Genomic DNA, 19,400 nt, shown 5'->3' on the forward strand with positions numbered 1-19,400 from the left:
ACCCCACTTCTCAATAATCTCTAATCTAATACCTCTAAAATTAAATAGAATTCCTGTGTATATCATTTAAAGTTCTTCACAAACTAGCCCCAACCTTATTATACATTACTTCCCTTCACACACTATTTGGTACAACCAAAGTGTCCTTCTAACTGTTCTTTATCTCTATACCTCTGAACAGGGTGTCACCTGTGCCTGAAGATGCTTACTCAGATCCTCAGAATCCCTAAATTACTGCAAAGCTCAGCTCAAGAACCACTGCCTATATCACAGCTATTGGAGCCTTATCTCAAAACAGCCTCATATTTTCTTTTGTGTGTGTGTGTGTGTACATATATATATATATATTTGTACGTGTGCATATATTATCCCTCTCCCCCTATAAAATCTAAGTTGTTTTAGGACAAAAACTGGTTCATTTTTGTCTCTGCATCCCCTCAACTAGGAAAGTATCAATCTACTATGTAGTGGGTGCTTAATAAATGTTTATTGACTAACTGCTTAGATCAATAATTCATCTTAAGTATGATATTACTACTAAATTATTACTAGAGTCATCAACTGTTCTGCCCCAGCTGTGATATGTGACCTAAATGCCAAGAGTTAAAAAAAAAAAAACATCAATAACCATTCAGAGAGGTTCTGCACCAAGTAAACTACACTAATAAGAACTCAATTATCATCTGCAATAGCCTCCACAATCTCAGAGCAGAATAAAACAAAGACATTTTAGAAAGAAGTTTAAGGAAAGACTAGATCAAAATTAAATACATGTTTATGTCATGTAACCCACAGTTTTTCATTTGAGTACATTTATGTTGCTATTTGTCCCTTTAATATATCCTCCCCAATTACTAAAATATAAACATGGCCTAGTATTGCTATATCTACTACAAACTGTCGCTCAAAAAATTTGCTTTTTTAAAATAAGAAAAAGGAAAATTTTTCTTACAAAATAGGAAGACAAAATCATTACACAGAGAGCCAGAATGGAAGCCAACACAACATCAGGTGGGATTTCTGAACCACTTCTTCCCAAGATAGGTGTAAACATTTCAAACACTGCCCAAATGAGGTACAATGCATAAAGATACGGAATAAACATGCCCAGAAGATAAATCATGATAAATCTTCCTTTGGCACCTGTAAAAGGAAAGAAAAAAAGAGTTAACAATCTATCCTGAAATCAGATCTAAATTTTATAGCATCACCATATATTTGATATATAGAATAATAGGATATCTATTATTTAAACATTTAGAGAAAGAAGGTTCAATATTGCTGTCACCCTTGTAAAACTTTAAAAGAAGGCAGGTTGATTCAGATATAGTAGCATATAAAAATGTGTGTGTTTGTGTGTGTGCATATAATACTTGAGTGTTTGTTGAAGACAAATGAAATAGTCTCTGATCCTGAGAATTTAAATTCTACTGCAGGCAGAGGTACAACATGTACACAAACAAGCATGGGACAATGAAAACTCAAGAGGTAGGGATTATTTACAATGTTGGGGAGCACGAAGAGGAAGATATTAAGGAAGGCTTCAAAGAAAAAATAGCATGTGAACTGAGCCTTGAAGAAAGACAAGGTAAGAGATATCAGGTCTAAAAGGACAGAATTGACCCAGAAGGGAAGAATCCAAGTAACAGAAGCCCACGTGAATAAGATACTAGAGAGACAATAGAAGCACAGACAGACAAAGACAAGATTCACCTAGCCAGGACCCCTCCCCCCCCCCCCCCGCCCAAAAAAGGAACAGATTTCCTTCCCAGGGCTCAACTCATGTGCCATACTAGGGGTAGTCTGTCCTAATCCCCTCTTCCTTCTTTAAATTATCATCATTAGACAGTATGTGTTCGTATCTTGTATCTCCCTAAAATAATGTAAGCACCTTAAAGACAGGTACTGTTTTTCCTTTTGTCAACTAGCCCAATCCCTTCTACACAGCAGCTATTCAATAAATGTTTACTAGATTAAATTGGAGAAAAGCCAAGGAGTACATTTGAGTAGGATAACAGAGGTCTTTGAACTCACACATAATCAACTTTCCAACAGTTAAGAATCATTCTTTAGATATTTTGTTTGTGATCTATGATAGAGGGAGGTAAGAAGAACAGGATAGGAGATTTCAAAGGGTGCTCTTCTCCCCACTGTCTAATCATTAACTTCAAACTTAGGTTGAGGATCCCACCTACTTAAAATATCTGTAACCTAACTGTGGTTCTCTGGAAACTAGAGACAAGAGTTGCAAAATACCTAAAGTTTAAATATTTTTACCATTTTAGAAAAACTCAAGTGAAGGCAACAATCAGGTCATGGAAACTAATGAGATTATTACTTGATAGAACCCTGTATCAACAGCCAGAATGAAGGGACCATAAGGCAATTCCTACAAACTCTTCAGTTTTCTTCAAACTCCCAAGTGAGCACAATCAAGAAAACTACTGTAGTCTGTAAGAAACTGAATTACTTAGTCATCAAGTCCTGACAAGTATATTACTGCCCCATACTGACCTTTCACATTTTTGAAAGGAAAAGTAGAGGAGACAACTAGCTAGTGGTAGTTGCCGTGTCCTTAGCTAAAGAAAAAACACAAGACTACCCTGTGGAAGGGATAATGAAAGTTACGAAATAATGAAAGTTCATTCCCAAAGCAAGATGAGCCTAATCTTCTCTCAAAGCACTCATTTCTGAGCCTACATATTAATTTTTTAATGTTAGAAGTCATTCATCTACATCTGCTAGGACCGCAGATATATTTTATCATTTATTACTTAGATTGCTGTTAAAGTTTAACAAAATAAGAAACAGAAAAATAAATGGAATTACCTCCTGTTTTAGATACAAGATCCCTATCAACACTTAACCTAGAGAATAGAAAGGAAAGAAAACTACTATAATAAAGTAATCTGGCACTTAAAAACACCCCACACATCATGGATCAAAGTGAAAAAACATGCCCCAGAAACATATCTGGAGTATAATTAAGGGAAATCCCCCCCCCCAATAATTGTATGAAAAAGTCCCTACCATTTTGCTTGAATTCCTTATTGACAAGCAGCTTTGTGAGCAATGGAAACACCACCCAGATAGCACTGATAAATGCAGAACACAGTCCTTGGGAAGTGAGCAGAAAAAGAGAGCCACAATGCACAAACAGCGAGATGTCAAAAAACACCTCTCCCAGGTATTGTTCACTTTTGTACTGAAAGAGAAACAGAAATTTTCATGTGACAGTTTTTCCCCCCAATTTAATCTAATCACTTCAGTATCCTTTTAAGTTAACACTGAAAAAGCAACCTCTTCCCATAAAGATATACCCTAGCAAAGGATTCCTAATTATTACTGTTTTGCAATATCATTAATCCCTTATAACCAAACCAAAGTTGTGAAATCCTACTGAAACACTGTTGAGCTGATAGGCTGTTATGTTCTTACTATGTAACTGTGCCTTAAAATATTATTCTACCTAAAACCATGCTTTTTATGGACTAATTACTCTAAATAAATACTTCACATTTACATAGTGCTTTAAGTTTTACAAAATGCTTTCCTACAGTCACCCTGTGAAATAGTATTAGTCTACCAATTTTATAGATGAGGTAACTGAGACAGAGAGATTATGGACACACAACTAATAAATTATCAGAGACAAGGACAGAACCCAGGTCTCCCAACTATGAGCCCACTAGAGCACATTACCTCCATGCTAAACTGTTTTTTAAAAAAAATTATGCCTTTTGTTTTTGCTAGCTATAAAATGTAGATGTCTTCCCACTGCCCCTTACCATCTTAGAACTGAACTACTTCTTATAAAAAAAAATTTAAACAAAAACGTAGACTGTATCTGAGAATGTAGTCTCTATATCTGACTGCATCTGCCCTCATGGTAATCTCCCATCTTCTAAGAGTTCCATCATCTGTTCTTCCAGATCATTAATCTTATTGTTCAGAGTAGTAGTAGTAGTAGTAGCAGCAGCAGCACCAGTAGTAGAATAGTAATAATCCACATCTTTTTTTTTTTTAATGAATACCTTTGGGGCAGCTAGATGGTGCAGTGGATAGAGCACCAGCCCTGGAGTCAGGAGTACCTGAGTTCAAATCCGGCCTCAGAACACTGACACTTACTAGCTGTGTGACCCTGGGCAAGTCACTTAACCCCAACTGCCTCACACCACACACACAAAAAGAATACCTTTATTATTTCCCTTTTCACCTAGCTTTCCAGAATGAAACACCGTGATTAGAAAGCTCACATGGGCTCTGCCTACATCACACCATACCAGGCTCCTCCTACCACCCCAAATCCCTGCTTTTATTCTGGCTCCACATCTCTGCAATGGAAACTACTGTGAGATATTTAAGCAATGGAAAGGTAAGAGAGGGTTGGAAAAGAGTAGGAAAGCGTAATTCTTCTAGACACGAAGACAACTCAGATACAAGTACTGCCCCAACCATCACTACAATATGTACCTTAATTAGGTTCACTGGATCCTACTCCCCAAAATAGACCTTTCCAACACCAATTGAAAATGACAACTTATTACTAATACCAAAGGCAGTGTGCTGCTTCCTTAGCAGTTTCAGTTAGTCTTCCCTTTATTCAAGTAGTCTAAAAATTGGCAATCCATTCAATAATTCAATTCAACAAGTATTGATTAGACACATGTGAGAGAACACACACACACACAAGCTGAGGAAATTCACAATAGAGGAAATAAACGAAGACAGATTCCCAATCTAGAAGTTCAAAGGACATGATTCTGTAATTCACCATAAACTACTTCCATTCAATCTGCATATTGATTCCTAATTTCATCTTCACCAAATCTGACTCACACAGGTGAAACTATACAGGAAGGTTATTACTAGCCAAACTGTGACCAATGAACAAGCACTTCTGAAGCCCTTCCCACCTCCCTTCACCCTTTCCTTAACTGTGTGGTGCTCTCTGTCATACATTCCTGAATAAGGAATCTGGATCAATAAAAACAGATAGGGAAAAAAAAAGTCAAGAAATAGCTTTAAGTAACAATAATAAAATCTCAATTGGAAACTTCCCGGGAATGAACTGTACACAATCTGTATAGGAATATGAAAACATAAGACTCTAATTAATGCCACCGGGGCCCTTCTAACTCAAAGTAAATACACTTCTTGAGAAAAATCTTAGTGTATATGTCATCAAAAATGATTGCCAAAGCAGTACCATTTCAGCAAACTCAAGAAGAATAGATATGAATGATCACATATCATGACCCCACTACTTTCTCTCCCTTTGTAAGAAGACCTGGTTTCAAATTATGGATATCCTACTAACTTCCTGGGTGAGCTTAGACAAGACCCCAGCCTCCCAAGGAATTTCCTCCTTGGTGAAATGATGGGGCTAGACAAGCTATCTTTACAGTCCCATCCAGTTTTAAGTTCTTTGATAGTAAGCTTGTAACCAAAATTAGACAAAACTTTTGAAAATTCTCCAAATCTTAGATTTTGTTCAAGTTATAGAATCAACTTCCAAGTTCTTTTTTTTAAAGAATTAAGCTATATTTAAGAATTTTCAAGGCAATAATATTAATTCTATTAGTGTGCATAGACTAAAAGAAAATTCTCTTACAGGAAATTGTCTACATGAGAAACAGTGGGACATTCTGCTGCCTCTAATTACTGAAGATAGTTTCCCGTAAAGACTCAGAATGAACAAACAATGTACTCTCTTACAAACGCTCAGCATGATAAATGCTTATAAAAGGAAAATTCGAAAGCACTAATAAAATTAACACAAAGGCAGGAAAACAATCTAACAAATGTCAAGAATTCAGTTATTTGAATTCTTTATCATCCTTTAACTGATGTTATTTTCAATATCAAACAAGTATCTTTACAAATTGGTGACATGGTACCTATGAGAAAAATACATATGGTATATACAAAGAAAAGTCACATTCTATATATAAAAAGACAGTCAAAAAAAGTCACAAATACAAAACTCATTTGTTTAAAGTTTTTAAAATTTAAAAAAAGTGACAGTCTCTGAGATACTGAAGGACTTCTTATAAAAGCTGATTTACTTAGAATTTTAAGTGACTACAATTGAAAAACTTCAAAGATCTCCGTAACTTTCCAAAGAACTCCGAAACAGCAACATAAGCAACATGACAAGACAGGGCACAAAAATCCCTCTGAAGCTGGCTTGGACAGAGAGCTGAATGGCTTGACTTTTAAAGATCAAGTAAACAAAGCTATATGATTTGAATTTTTGAGCAATTCTCTTCTAAGGTACCAGCTGATCCTATGCCCTGGTTTCCAGTTTTTTTGAAGCATCCATGAACAACATTGTGAAGCAGTCTGCCCAGTTTTATCTAAAAAAAGTATACTCAAATTAAAATCTACCCCAAACAAAAATAAGATTAAAAAAAAAAGAAATCTAGTTAACAGCAATGCCAATTTTTGGAATCTAATTAAAACTAAATGTTTCCATCAATTGTTTTGAATTTACAGAGAAAATGGACACATGAAATAGTGCATATGTCAAATAGTTGACTCTAGTACCTATCAACCTACACTTTATGGCTAAATGGCTGATTTAAGTAAGTTTATCTCCCTCAGAGCAAGGATTCTTCATTACAGGGTTATTTAAAAAAAATATTCATGCATAAAAACCAAAAACTTTTAGAAAAAATATTAACTTGAACCTTCTTCTAAGACAGCTGTTATAAAAATGTTTCACTGTGTACCTCTAACTATATATATATAAAAAAAATAGGCTTGGAAATATTTCTGTTCCACTGATGATAACCAGATAAAGAAAACATCTTTTCTTGGTTACACAAAGAAGGCTAACAGGGAGGGGCTGATGGGGAATGAGTTATGTGTACAAATAGGATGCCATAAATAAGAGATGGAAAGAGCCTGTGCTAACAAGCCTTACTGATGAGAATACCAAATACCATAATGCAGTTTAGCATACTACAAGCTCCCTGACCTATTTAACATAACCTTCAATTTGGGAAGCATTTCCAATAGAGCAACAAAGATATCTTAAGACAGCATTTGTCAAATGAAATTGTTATGTTTAATTCTTCTTCATCATCACAGTTCTGATTTCAGTTTTTCTTCACTTCTAGAAGCAAGCAACAAGCAATCAATAAATATCTAGAGCACTTACCACATAATAGAATCTTTTTGCAAGTGTATGCACAAATGTTATCTTAGCCACAGCTGCAGTTCCATATAGACAGACTGAGACATAAAAGTGGTTATACCATGAAAGAGAACGTCCAATAAGAGAAATAAACACCGCTATAATAAGAACAGTAACTAAGCTGGTAAACCAACTTATCAGTGTGATTCCAAGCCCACAGAAGAAATCCTTTGTGTAATTAGCAGCTAAAGAAAAGAAAAAATAAAAGTTTAGATTATAAATTTTAATAAACTCACTATATAACCAACTGGTAAAATTATTGCAGTAAAAGTTAAAAGAGTAAAGTCTTCAATGTCATCAATAATAAAATTATTTTCTGAAGATAACATTTGTTAAACACTAATAAAGGTGATTCAAGTTATTAAAACTTTCCCTAAAGATAGCTAAAAACAATTAATCAAAAAATCTTCATTGGGTACCTAATGAAATCATGTCACTATGCCGGGCATTCAAATAAGTCAACCCAAAACTGTTTACAGATAGTCCTGTGTATGTGGAATGAGTCTAGATAACCTCTAGAGTCTTTTAGACTACTTATAGAAGTCTTTCTTAAGACCACACACAATATGGAATTCTCCCATAGCTTAATGCAAAGATAAAGATTTGCCTCATAAAAATTCTACTGCCCTGTATTTATAGTGAAGATATAGACTTACCCTTCTGTTTGGGCTTCAAAAAGTTTTTGCCCAAATATAGGACAACAGCTACTACAACCATATAGTTAATTATTGAGCCAACACGAGCTGGATAAGCTATGACAAACATGCCAAGCACATCAAAAAAAACCATGTTTCCATGCCGATACTCAAAGGAAGAAGCCAGTCTATCAGATGTAGCTAAATATTTAAGCACAGCTAAAATGTTGTCACCTACAAGAAAAAACAGACATAAATATCACATCATTTTAAAAAATCACATCATTATAATGTACTATTAATTCTACTAATTATTCTATACATATTTTAAAAGAGAAATAATTAAACTATGGGAGTCAACTGATCTTCAATTATGTTTGAAGTAAAGAAATGGAAATATTTCTCTTCATATTCTTCCTAGCTATTTTTTTCCTTTCATAATCACATTTCCTGAAATAGAATAAGTCCACTGCTTCCATTTCCTGTACATTCACTGTGTCCTTGATTGTCCTGCCAGTCTCCTGAACTACAAATTCAAAAAGTTACCATGACCACCATCTAGCCAAGTCATGTTATTTAAAACTAGAAAGGAATAGTTCACCCATCATCAATTTTACAGATGACTCTGCAAGCTGGGGTTCAGAAAAGGGACAAGTGACACAGCAAATGTTTTTCCAAGCTCATCATCAGCTTCAGTTCACCCGCTGGTCACCCCCTTCACACCAAAGTCACACCTCCCAGGAAATGTCACAGCAGTCCACTATCCCACTTTAGCCAAAGTGGATGCTGCAAAAAACATACACTGACTGTGTCTACCTTACCTGGGTTCATCAAGTGGTAGAATTACTCATCCCTGATTCTGTCTACAACATCCAACTATCCACTGGCTGATGCTGGGAATAAACCCTTGGTGTATCTGGATGGCCTCATAACTCAAGCAGTGACTCTTCCCTTACAGTGTGTGGTATAACCTAACTAGGACCTGCACCTCACCACTGGACCAGCAGTCTTATTCTAGGAGAGCCCAGTTCCCTGGTAAAACCCACAAGGAAATCAACCTCCATGAGTTTTGAAAGATAGTTATGTCTGCTACCATCCTTCATCGGCAGAACTGCCTAGAATGAGTATGATAAAGCTCAGACTGTGGTGAGCAGCCAGGTGGCATGGTAGATAGAACACTGGCCTTAAGAGTCAGGAAGACCTAAAGTGAAATCGTCTCAGACACTTCAGCTGTGTGACCCTGAAGATGCTACTTGACCTCTTTAAGCGTCAGTGTCCTGTAAAATGGGGATAGATACAGCACCTACTTCACAGGGCTGTTGAGAGATCAAAAGAGAAAATGTGTACAACATGGTAAAGTGTTGGTTATCATGATGGCTATCGTCATTATTATTCCTAACTACTGCCTAATACCTCAGCTAAGGACTTCATCTATTTCTAGGAGTAAAAATCAAGTCAGTAAGTGACCTAAATGTGTCTCTCTTCTCCCTCCTTAAGGCACTATGGAATAAAACTGTTTTACAGAATCTTTTTCAAGTTTTAAATTGTTAAGAAACAAAAGAAAACATATAATAAATTAAAAGGTTCACTTTATTCCCACTGGAACAGACTGTCCTTTCTTTACTAGTTCAGAAAACAAAGGGACTGAAGGAGGTTTAATTCCTCTTGGGCAAATGAAGTTCTTTCTCTTACACAAATGCATAAACACTGGTATGCAAGAATAGTTCCTACAAACCCCATCAGAAGGTCCCACTGCCAAAATCATAAAAAGTACCTGTGGCTCCCAGGTGAAAGGTATTCTTATAATTATCAGTCATAACTCAGAATTTTTACTCAGAGAAAAAGGTTTCTCAATCATAGTTAGGTAGAGCTGAAATAGTATCATTTGTACGACCTTCAGCTACATTATGGGGTTAGGCTTTTATAGGCTAGCCCAAGCAACTAGTCACCATTGATAATGTTCTTTCTATAAGATAATATATACTGCATTCCAAGAAGCCAACTAACAAAAGTGCATACTTGGAAATACTGTTCTGTTTGTTTCTACCTGGCATGATTCTTGCTTAGTCAGCTCCCTAAACAGAATAAGCCCAGATGAGCTATGCATGAGACATAGTTGCTAACAGATAAAACAAATATATTTTAGCGTGGTAATTTTAAATAAAAACTGAAAAAAAAAAAGCAAAAATTCTAAGTCACAGAAATTATAGTTCCTAAAAAACATAATGGGTACTACTATCCCAGAACTGAAAAGATAGATGAGCTTTTTAGTAGAAATCAGTATTAACAATGGTCTTATAGAAGTAAACAGTATATGATCTAACTTAAATATACTTAAGTTCAAGAAGTATGCAAATAGTGACTCCAGAAGAAGTTACTCTGATTTTAAAAGGCAGATGAGTGGTTAACAACTATATCTATGTATTGTTTATGAAAATCTAATACCAACCTGCTCTCTGAATTGAATCAGTGAGAATTCTGTCTGATGTATCATACCTGGTATGATAAATGTAGCCATTCTCAATAAAAGCCAAGTCTATTCCTAAGAAATAAAAAGGAAAATGTGAAATAAACACAGAAATTCACAGGTAATTATTATTTTATTAAGCACCTAAGTTAAACTTCTAAAGAACAGTCTCACTTACATTTGTTCATTTCATATATGCTATTTTTGGTCCCCCCAAAATTTTACCTTCTCAATTACTACATGGCCAGAATCAAAAACCAGGTTTCAAATAATTTGTATAAGGGGCTGTTCACTTAGGCACAGAAGAAATAGATAAACAAATTTTCAAAGACCCTTGCAGAACTAGCTATCATCCATATCAGGACCTGATAGGTTTGTCATTTGGGGTGTATGAAATTAGTTAAAGTAAGAAAAAGATACCAAGTTGCCTAACTCAGTAATAATAATAATAATAATAATAATAATAATAATAATAAATACAATTACCTTCACACATTCTGACATTGAATTACTTTTACTCATTTGAAATGCAAAACTATGAAAGGATAAAGCCAACCTTCACTTCAGTCCAAGTTACTTTGTTTTTTTGTTTTTTATTTATTTTTTTTATGAGATATTTTATTTTTTCTGTTACATGTAAAGATAGTTCTCAACTTTTGTTTATACATGCTTTACAATTTCAGATTTTTCTCCCTCCCTCCCCTCCCTCCCCCCCTCCCCTAGACAGCAGGTAATCTGATATAGGTTATATCTATATATCTCTATACATATACATATAGATATATATACACACACACACATATATATACACATAATAACATTAATCCTATTTCTGCATTAATCCTGTTACAAGAGAAAGAATCAGAGCAGTGATGCAAAACCTCAAAATAGAAAAAAAAACAACAGCACCCAAAACAAAAGAAATATTATGGTTCAATCAGCATCTATACTCCACAGTTCTTTCTTTCTTTTTTTTTCTTGGATTTGGAGATCCTCTTCCATCATGAGTTCCCTGGAACTCTTCTGTACCATTGCATTGGTGAGAAGAATCTAGTCCATCACAGTAGGTCAACACTCAATGTTGATGATACTGTGTACAATGTTCTTCTGGTTCTGCTCATCTCACTCATCATCAGCTCACGTAAGACCCTCCAGGTTTCTCTGAACTCTTCCTGCTCATCGTTTCTTACAGCACAATAGTATTCCATTGTATTCATATACCACAACTTGTCCAGCCATTCCCCAATTGATGGGCACCCCCTCAACTTCCAATTCCTTGCTACCACGTAAAGTCCAAGTTACTTTGTAACAATTACATCATAAAATTGTCGTCCTCCTAACAAGCTAGTGATGATTTCCTAAATAAATCTGTGACTGAATATGCCAATTATCAAGCAATACTTGAAAACAGTTTGATTTCTTTTCAACATCACCTCTTTTGGTTCTCCCTCTAACCTGTCTAACCACTCCTGGCTTTCTTGCTGTTCCTCTCATATGATACTCCATATTCCACATCTAACTCTTTGTCTAGGCTGTCTGTTCTAAAATTCATTCCCTCTTTACCTCAGCTTCTTAGAAGTCCCATTTTCCTTTAAAGAAAATACACCTTCTAATGAGACCTTTCCTCAATCCTTTCCCCCACCTAGCTGCTAGTGTCTCATGTCCAAAATTACTTAATTTTATCTATACTTATGTGAGGCTAGAAGCAGAGGATAGTATTGGACCTTGAATCAGTAAGACCCAAGTTCAAAACCAGTCCCAGATATATACTTGCTATATGATCCTGGGCAAGTCATTTATAATTGCCTCCATTTCCTCAAATGTAAAATGGGGATAATAATACTAAGTGTCTTATGGATCTATGTAAGGATCAAATCAAATGTTTGTTGTTGTTTATAAAGCATTTTGAAAATCTTAAAGCACTGTATAAATCTGCTACCTATCATTAACATATTGTACCCCCGCCCACCCGAGAGCAAGTATTTCTCATTTTTGTCTGTGTAGCCCCAGCACTCAGCACAGTGCCTCACACATAGTAGGCCATAATGCTTGAATGACTGATGTTGACTGATGAGCATTTCATAATGATTAATTAAATCTCCACAATTTGGTTAATCAGGTAGATGGCTTGAATTACTGTACTATTTTATATATAAGGGAAATCTGGATAGTTTGTGATCTAATCACCAGAGAGCAGTTATGACAAAAATTTACATACTGAAGCATAAAATCTCATAGGAAGTATTAGCAAAAACCTGAACATACACATTTTTATAATTAGGAAATCAATTCTAAAAGGAACTGTAGACATTATCTAGGCATGAGTGACCACCCAATGGTTTGCCAACAAAGGAGATAAACTCGTAAGACACAAAGTTGAGGGATTTGGAGTTTCCATTCTCCATTCCTCATCCTCTATCCTCGTTAGTATTCCAGAATGAGTTCTCTAGCAAGGAGCACAATATGGGAGAAAGGACACTGGATCTGGAGTCAGAGGACTTAGGTTTGCATCTTGGATCCATATAAAATAACAACAACAGCATTTACATAGTGCCAACTATGTGCCAGGCACTGTGCTACGTACTTTACGATCATTATCTCTTTTGATCCTCACAACAACCCTGAGAGGTAGGTGCTATTTATTTTTTTACAGATGAAAAAAATGAGAAAACAGAGGTAAAGTGACTAGCCCAGAATGACACAGCTTCTAAGTGCCTTGTAAGAGACCAGATTTGAGCTCAAATCTTCCTGACTCCAGTCTAGAGCTCTATTCACTGTGCCACCAGCTGTCCCTATATGCTACCTGTGTACCCTTAGACAAAATGGCTTCACCTGTCTGGGATCCAATTCATTTGTCTCTAACATCCTCCTCTGGCTCTAAATTCTATGACCATATGATCCCAATTTCTTGATAGTAATGTATGTCTGAAGGCTGCCTCATTTCCCACTATTTTGTTATAGAAATAAAACAACATGGGAGTAAGGAATGCATTTTCACAAAGGACGATTGTTTTTACCTTTAAACCATCCTCTAAAAAATAATGTTAATGGATAATAACTCACTTAAAATAACTGATTTTACAAACAGCTTTGAGGAATCTCTTTTGCCAAGGTACAGTTGAACAAACCATTATCATTCAGCATATACAAATTGTAAAGGCCAGATGATCTCTTAAGTTTCCCTCCAAATTGTTTCTCAGAGCTTAAAAATGGTAAGAAAATGCTGCAGTTTTTATTAATAAAAGCTGGAATTAAAATAAATTTTTTTAAATAAATAAATAAATGAAAATAGATTTGATTAGAGCCTCAGGCAACTTCCATTCACACTGTAACAATTGGAATGATGCCACCTGCTGGAAGTGACGTTTACTTGTGGGAGGAAGAAGAGGGAGCCTGGCGCTTTGACTCTGGCTCTCTTTCCTGGGGACTCTGGCGAGAGTGGAGCTAGGAATGCTCTCTCCCTTTAATAGATAGATGAATATAGGCCTTTCTTTCTCTTTTTACCAAATTCTTATTCTCCTTAATAAATGCTTAAAAGCCTAACTCTTGCTAAAGCTTATTATTTATTGGCGACCACTCATTAGATATTTTAGACAGACTAGCTAGAATTTTAGCCTTTAACAACACTAAGATTATTTTGCACTCCCAAGGACATAAAGAGATAAACACTAAGACAAGGTAGCAAACTAAATGTCAAACTGTCTTAAAAGCTCACTGCTAGTGTTACTTGGAGCTTTGACACCCAGGGAACAAACACCAAGGTGCCAGTGTTACTTGGAGCTTCGACCCCTGCCCTCAAACAAACACAAAATATTGGACTAGATAACCTCTAAGGTCACTTCCAACCCTGATTGTGATTGGATTCAAGGTGACAAATCATAATTTGTACAGAAGTCTGGCACAAGAATTTAATATTAAACGCAACAAGACCCAAGTTCAAATTCTGAGCTTGTTCCCTCAGCTTCCAAAATGGAGATAATAATAGAACCTATCTCACAAGATTACTATAAGGATAAAATGAGGTAATATTTGTAAAGCACTTTGTAAATCTTAAATCCTAATAAAGTGTTAGCTATTATCAAAAGTTTGTATGTTGTCACACAGAGGACTACCAAAGACATAAAAAATAGAACAATTATGAGGAAATGGTGAAATTTTTTTATTCCCATGAATTATATTTATACAAAACTGTTGATAACATAACATACCTGGAATGCTGCCAAAATCCCTATAGATGCGAAAGTCTGTATCTGAAGGAATAATTCCACTTTGAAAAACCTCCTGAGCCACCACTGAAGCAAAAGGGTGCTTTGCTGCAAAAACATATGCTTGGACCAACCAAGGATTTTCAGGACCTGCAAGGAAACATCAGAATAAAATTAAGAAGATCCAGCCAGCATTATCTTACACAAAATGAGACAGAAGCCTACCAAACTTCCTTAAAAAACAAAAAACTAAGTCAAGAAAAGAAAAATTGATCTTACTGGACCTGATTTATGAAAGAGTATCATTCAGACACACGGTGCTTCTGTTAAACACCAATCTCTATGGCTAATACTTGAGCTACAGTATGATAATATTACAACTGAAGCACTGGTAGGTACAGAATTACTACCAGATCATCCCCAGTGTACAAATACAACTTGTGAATGAGCTATACATGTAAATGGGGTGCCAAGGAATCCCAGTCCAATGCCCCAGATCCCCAGAGAGTTAACAATGTCAGAATGGGAGAAAATTATCTACAGAGATACTTTCTCTTATGCAAATGTAGAATATTAAGCTGAGATGCCCAGGATCACCAATTTCTGCCCACTGAGGTTGTAATCAATAACACTGCCAGGGAAACCACCACTGAGGGTAAGAGGAAGGAATGGAAAGAGAAAAGGAATTCCTAATATCTTAATTAGCATTTCTGAGTGAATTTTCCTACAAAAACAATGCTATAAATAAATGGCAGTAAGGTATAAGTGGAAACAGTACTATCAGTATTATGCTTCTTGCTCAAGAAGGCTTAACAGATTTTTATGCATTATACTCAGAACCCTAACTGCCATTTTTTAAAAAAGGTCTACCTAACCCTACCCAGGCTTAAAATTCAGGGGCTACACATAAGCCCAGTTCATAGTCTGACAGGCCTGGGAGTTTTAACCTATTGAATTTCTGACCTAGGTCTATTCATGCCTTCAAAAGAAAAAGTTACTACTTTGAAACCTGGTGGTCCCTAGGTTCCCAAGAATTCATCAATATTAATGCCAAACTAAGAGTAGACACCTAATGTACTTAGCTCACTGAAGCTCAAAACTCTCAAACTCAAGAGACCCACCAGCCTCAGCCTCCTCGGTAGCGAGGATTTCAGGCATGCATCACCACACCAACTCTGTAACCACCATTTATAACAATATTTTCATAACAAGTTTAAAAATGTGTTCCAAATTACAATTTCCAAAAAAATTCATAGAATACAACCCATAAGTTTGAGATGAAGCATAAATGCTACTAGGCTCCAGCTTGTTATCTTATCTGATAACAATCTGATTACAAATAATTTAAGATACTTGAGTAATAAAGTAAGTTTAATAATCATTGATAGCAGTTAAATTGAAATGAATTTTGAGCCAGGAAACTTAAAAAGTCAAGTTCCTACTTTTACAAGGCTACCTCTAGGCTTCTCTAAAGGAAAACAAATGAAACATTTAAGACTGAATATCTAACAAGAGAGAAAGAGTAATAAATAAAATTTTAAATTGGGAAAGGGAAAGAACAGATACACAAAGTAGCAAAATAAAAACAGCCCTCTCCTCTCCAGGTTTACAGAGATATAAAAACAAACAAAAAACACCACACTAGCTATGCATCAATCTGTTCTCCATCTAATGTATGACCAGGAAATCTCCCAATGACACAGCAGAAGCCCCTCTGCATCTGTTCTGACATATATCTAATTATTTTTAAATTAGTGGAGAAAAATATCAGCCTGTAATTGCTAGACTAGAGTTTAGCATTTCTTTCCATGAAAAGAAATAATAGGAATAACTCACATTTATAAATTACAAAGATTTAACTCATAACATCTCATTTAATGTTAAATTTGGCAGGTATTATCACCATTTTACAGATGAGAAAACTAAAGCTCAGGGAGGTTAGCAGCAGCCCACATCTATACAGAACTTCCAAGACTCAACACAAAGCACTTTCCTCACTCCCAGAGGGTAGGACAGGGATAGGGACAGGTCCTATGATTCACTGGTACAGAGAACACAGGAGAAACTCTCCCAGTGCAGATTTTCCTAGCAATCTATATAGCCTTAGCCAGTTGCCTGGAGCAGGGAGTGATTCCACTCCTTGGGGCTGGAAAGTAAGAAGGTGGGGCTTTGAGACCTGCTCTCTACCTATTATAATGCCATACTTGTTCCATACCACAGGTATAAACAAGCTCAGAGACAGAAACTCTAACTTGGACACTGCAAGGGGACCACAGATGTAGAGACAGAAGGGACCCTGGTGTCATCTGATCCAAACCCTCCCCATCTTACAAATAAGAAAACTCAGAATCAGAAGGGCTCTTTAACTTGCTGATAAGCTCACAGGTATGAAAAAGCAAAGCAAAGATTCACGACCAAATGCTGCATCATTCCACTGTCCCCCACTGCCTCTAGCCCAGTGAAGTAACAGAGAGAAGAGTTGAACGCAGGCTTATTTGGTTTTTTGCTCTAACTGCAACTCGATTTTCAGGAGGGGGTTAGGAGGTCAAGTGAAAGGAGAACCACTTCCTCTTCCTCATCTCTATGCTTGGGAACTTGCTACTTGATTTACAAATAACTTTGATCATCTAATCTATAAAATCACTTATGTTTTCTTTCTGTACTTCACATAATTCTTACATGAATACTTTGGGTTTTAAAATGTAGGATAAATATGAAAAAGCCATTGAATTTTCTATTTTAATTTCAAATAAAATATCTTAATATTTTAAGAATACAAAAAGTATTCCTTTCCTCAATGCAAATTACAAATCCTTTTATTCCTTGTTAGACTGTTTTCCAAAGCCAATCAGGTGATAAGCCTTTCTGAAACCAGCCAGGCTGGTCTGCAGACTACAGACAGTCTGTCACTAGACTTACACTCCAGGTTTCACTGTCAGATCTTGTATACCACTGGCAAAGTCTTTGTAAACCCAGAGTCACCTTCACACAAATAAGGCACTGGAGGAAAGCCCTACTGGAAAAAAGACAAAAGGAGTACCCGGACTCCAATACCAAGAGGCAAGTTAAAATAATGAATAAGTATTACAACTTGCTTTTTATTTAAGTAATATATTTACCACAATAATCTAGCATATCTATAAACACTGGCACCCAAGGAGTCTTTCTGGCCCACAGAGACTCTATATATGTTCTTCCCATCAATAATTTATTGACCACCAGCCATTGGGTATAACATATGTACAGGTACTTGACAAGGGAAACCTATCCAGTCATGAAACCTTGAACAAGCGACTTTACTGTTCTAGCTATCAGTTTCCTTACCAGTAAAACAAGAAGGCTAGAACAGATCACTAAGGTCCTGCTCATTTCTAACATACAATGATCCAGTCTGATTCTTCACATAAGAGGCTTTAAATACTTGCCCTTTCTCACCAACCCCAATAATACTTTATAGAAGTTAAATAGGGGAAGATGTGGTCAAAAACTATTATTATGGAAAGCTATGTGGCAGGCTGAAAGAACTAAAATATTGGAGATATCTTCCTCAACACTAAGTTAGAGACATACTTCTCTTAGGGGCAGTACTACTTTTTAACCATTGGCTTTTGAAATGAGAGAAAAAAGAAACTGACAAATAAGGGAGCAATCTGAACAATAGGAGGAATGTAGGGAACCATCACTAGCTTTCCACTTTCTATTTCTTCATACACACTATGCAAAGACAACATCTTCAAAGTAAATAATATTTCTTTAGAGCTAAAAAGAGAGAGAAAAATACTTCCTTACTCTGTGTTTAAAGTTAAATTTTCACTTTTGTATAGATCAGATATTACACAGTAATAAAGCTCATATAGATTTGGGGGAGGCAGGGCAATGAAGGTTAAGTGACTTGCCCAGGGTCATGCAGATAATAAGTGTCAAGTGTTTGAGGTGGAATTTGAACTCAGGTCCTCCTGAATCCAGAGCCAGCGCTTTATCTACTGCGCCACCTAGCGGCCCCACTCATATAGATTTTTATAGATAATCTTTGCCATATGTGAACTTCCTCTTTAAAAAAATTTATTTCCTCTGTCTTTGGAAATTTAATTTCTGGCATCCAGCTTTCACATTTTACTAACTATGGCCATTTACTATAGTTTTCATTTGTTCGAATTTATCCACATATATAGAAATCCCAAGCCTCTTGCTCTATATAATGGCAGGGAAGACTACTACTACAAGTCACCAAGTTCTATAAGACCTTTAACCTGACAAATGCTTACTTAGTTTATTACAATGAAATACTGTCACCTTCCAATAGCCTGCGTCTCAAATAGCCTCTGACAACCAAAGCCCAACTCCTGGCCTTCTCGCGGCGGAACTGTTTCCACTAACAGGAGAAGCGGCGATGGTGAGTCACTGGTGCCTTAAAACCAGTCGCTTCGGGCAGGTGGGGCTTGTTAGCCTTGGCAGGAAACCTGCCATGGGGAAGGAAACCCTGATTTTAAACCTCTGCTGCCTTGCAGCTATACACATATATGGGAAAGGCTTCGGGAGTTAACCCCGAGGAAAAATCAGGGGTCGTAGTCCCTTAGGCAGTTGAATGTTGGACATCACATCCCTCTGTCAACTTCTGTGGCGGCACTGGTGCCAAACTGTATTGGCTCTGCCTCTCCTTTGGATCCACCAGTGTCGCGAAGAGGGAAAACCTGCTGCATGGGCAACAGCTTGTTTCCCATATTGATCCGCCCAGGCCAGCCCCCTGGAGAGGACACTCCAGCTACTCCTCATGGGGTAGATACAACACAGGATGTGGCAGTTACCGGTTATAAGTCACTCAGGAGCTGCGGCTCCCATATCAGACTGCACAGCCACACTGTGGCCTGTGGCTCTTCAAGGTGCTGATCCAT

At 36.5% G+C, this 19,400-nt stretch overlaps 1 protein-coding gene across 1 annotated transcript in view; it reads right to left on the minus strand.

The window, feature by feature from the left end:
* ERMP1 (endoplasmic reticulum metallopeptidase 1) overlaps positions 1-19,400 on the minus strand; it is a 55,107-nt gene that overhangs the window by 12,066 nt on the left and 23,641 nt on the right. Inside the window, exons 5-10 of the mRNA XM_043998207.1 lie at positions 14,512-14,658; positions 10,286-10,378; positions 7,858-8,070; positions 7,166-7,386; positions 3,031-3,205; positions 953-1,143 (exon numbers count right to left, since the gene is read on the minus strand). Coding sequence (XP_043854142.1) covers positions 953-1,143; positions 3,031-3,205; positions 7,166-7,386; positions 7,858-8,070; positions 10,286-10,378; positions 14,512-14,658 — 1,040 coding nt within the window. The remainder of the gene's footprint in view (positions 1-952; positions 1,144-3,030; positions 3,206-7,165; positions 7,387-7,857; positions 8,071-10,285; positions 10,379-14,511; positions 14,659-19,400) is intronic.

The sequence above is a fragment of the Dromiciops gliroides genome, chromosome 1 (genome assembly GCF_019393635.1).
Source record: "Dromiciops gliroides isolate mDroGli1 chromosome 1, mDroGli1.pri, whole genome shotgun sequence".
In the NCBI taxonomy this organism is placed as follows: domain Eukaryota; kingdom Metazoa; phylum Chordata; class Mammalia; order Microbiotheria; family Microbiotheriidae; genus Dromiciops; species Dromiciops gliroides.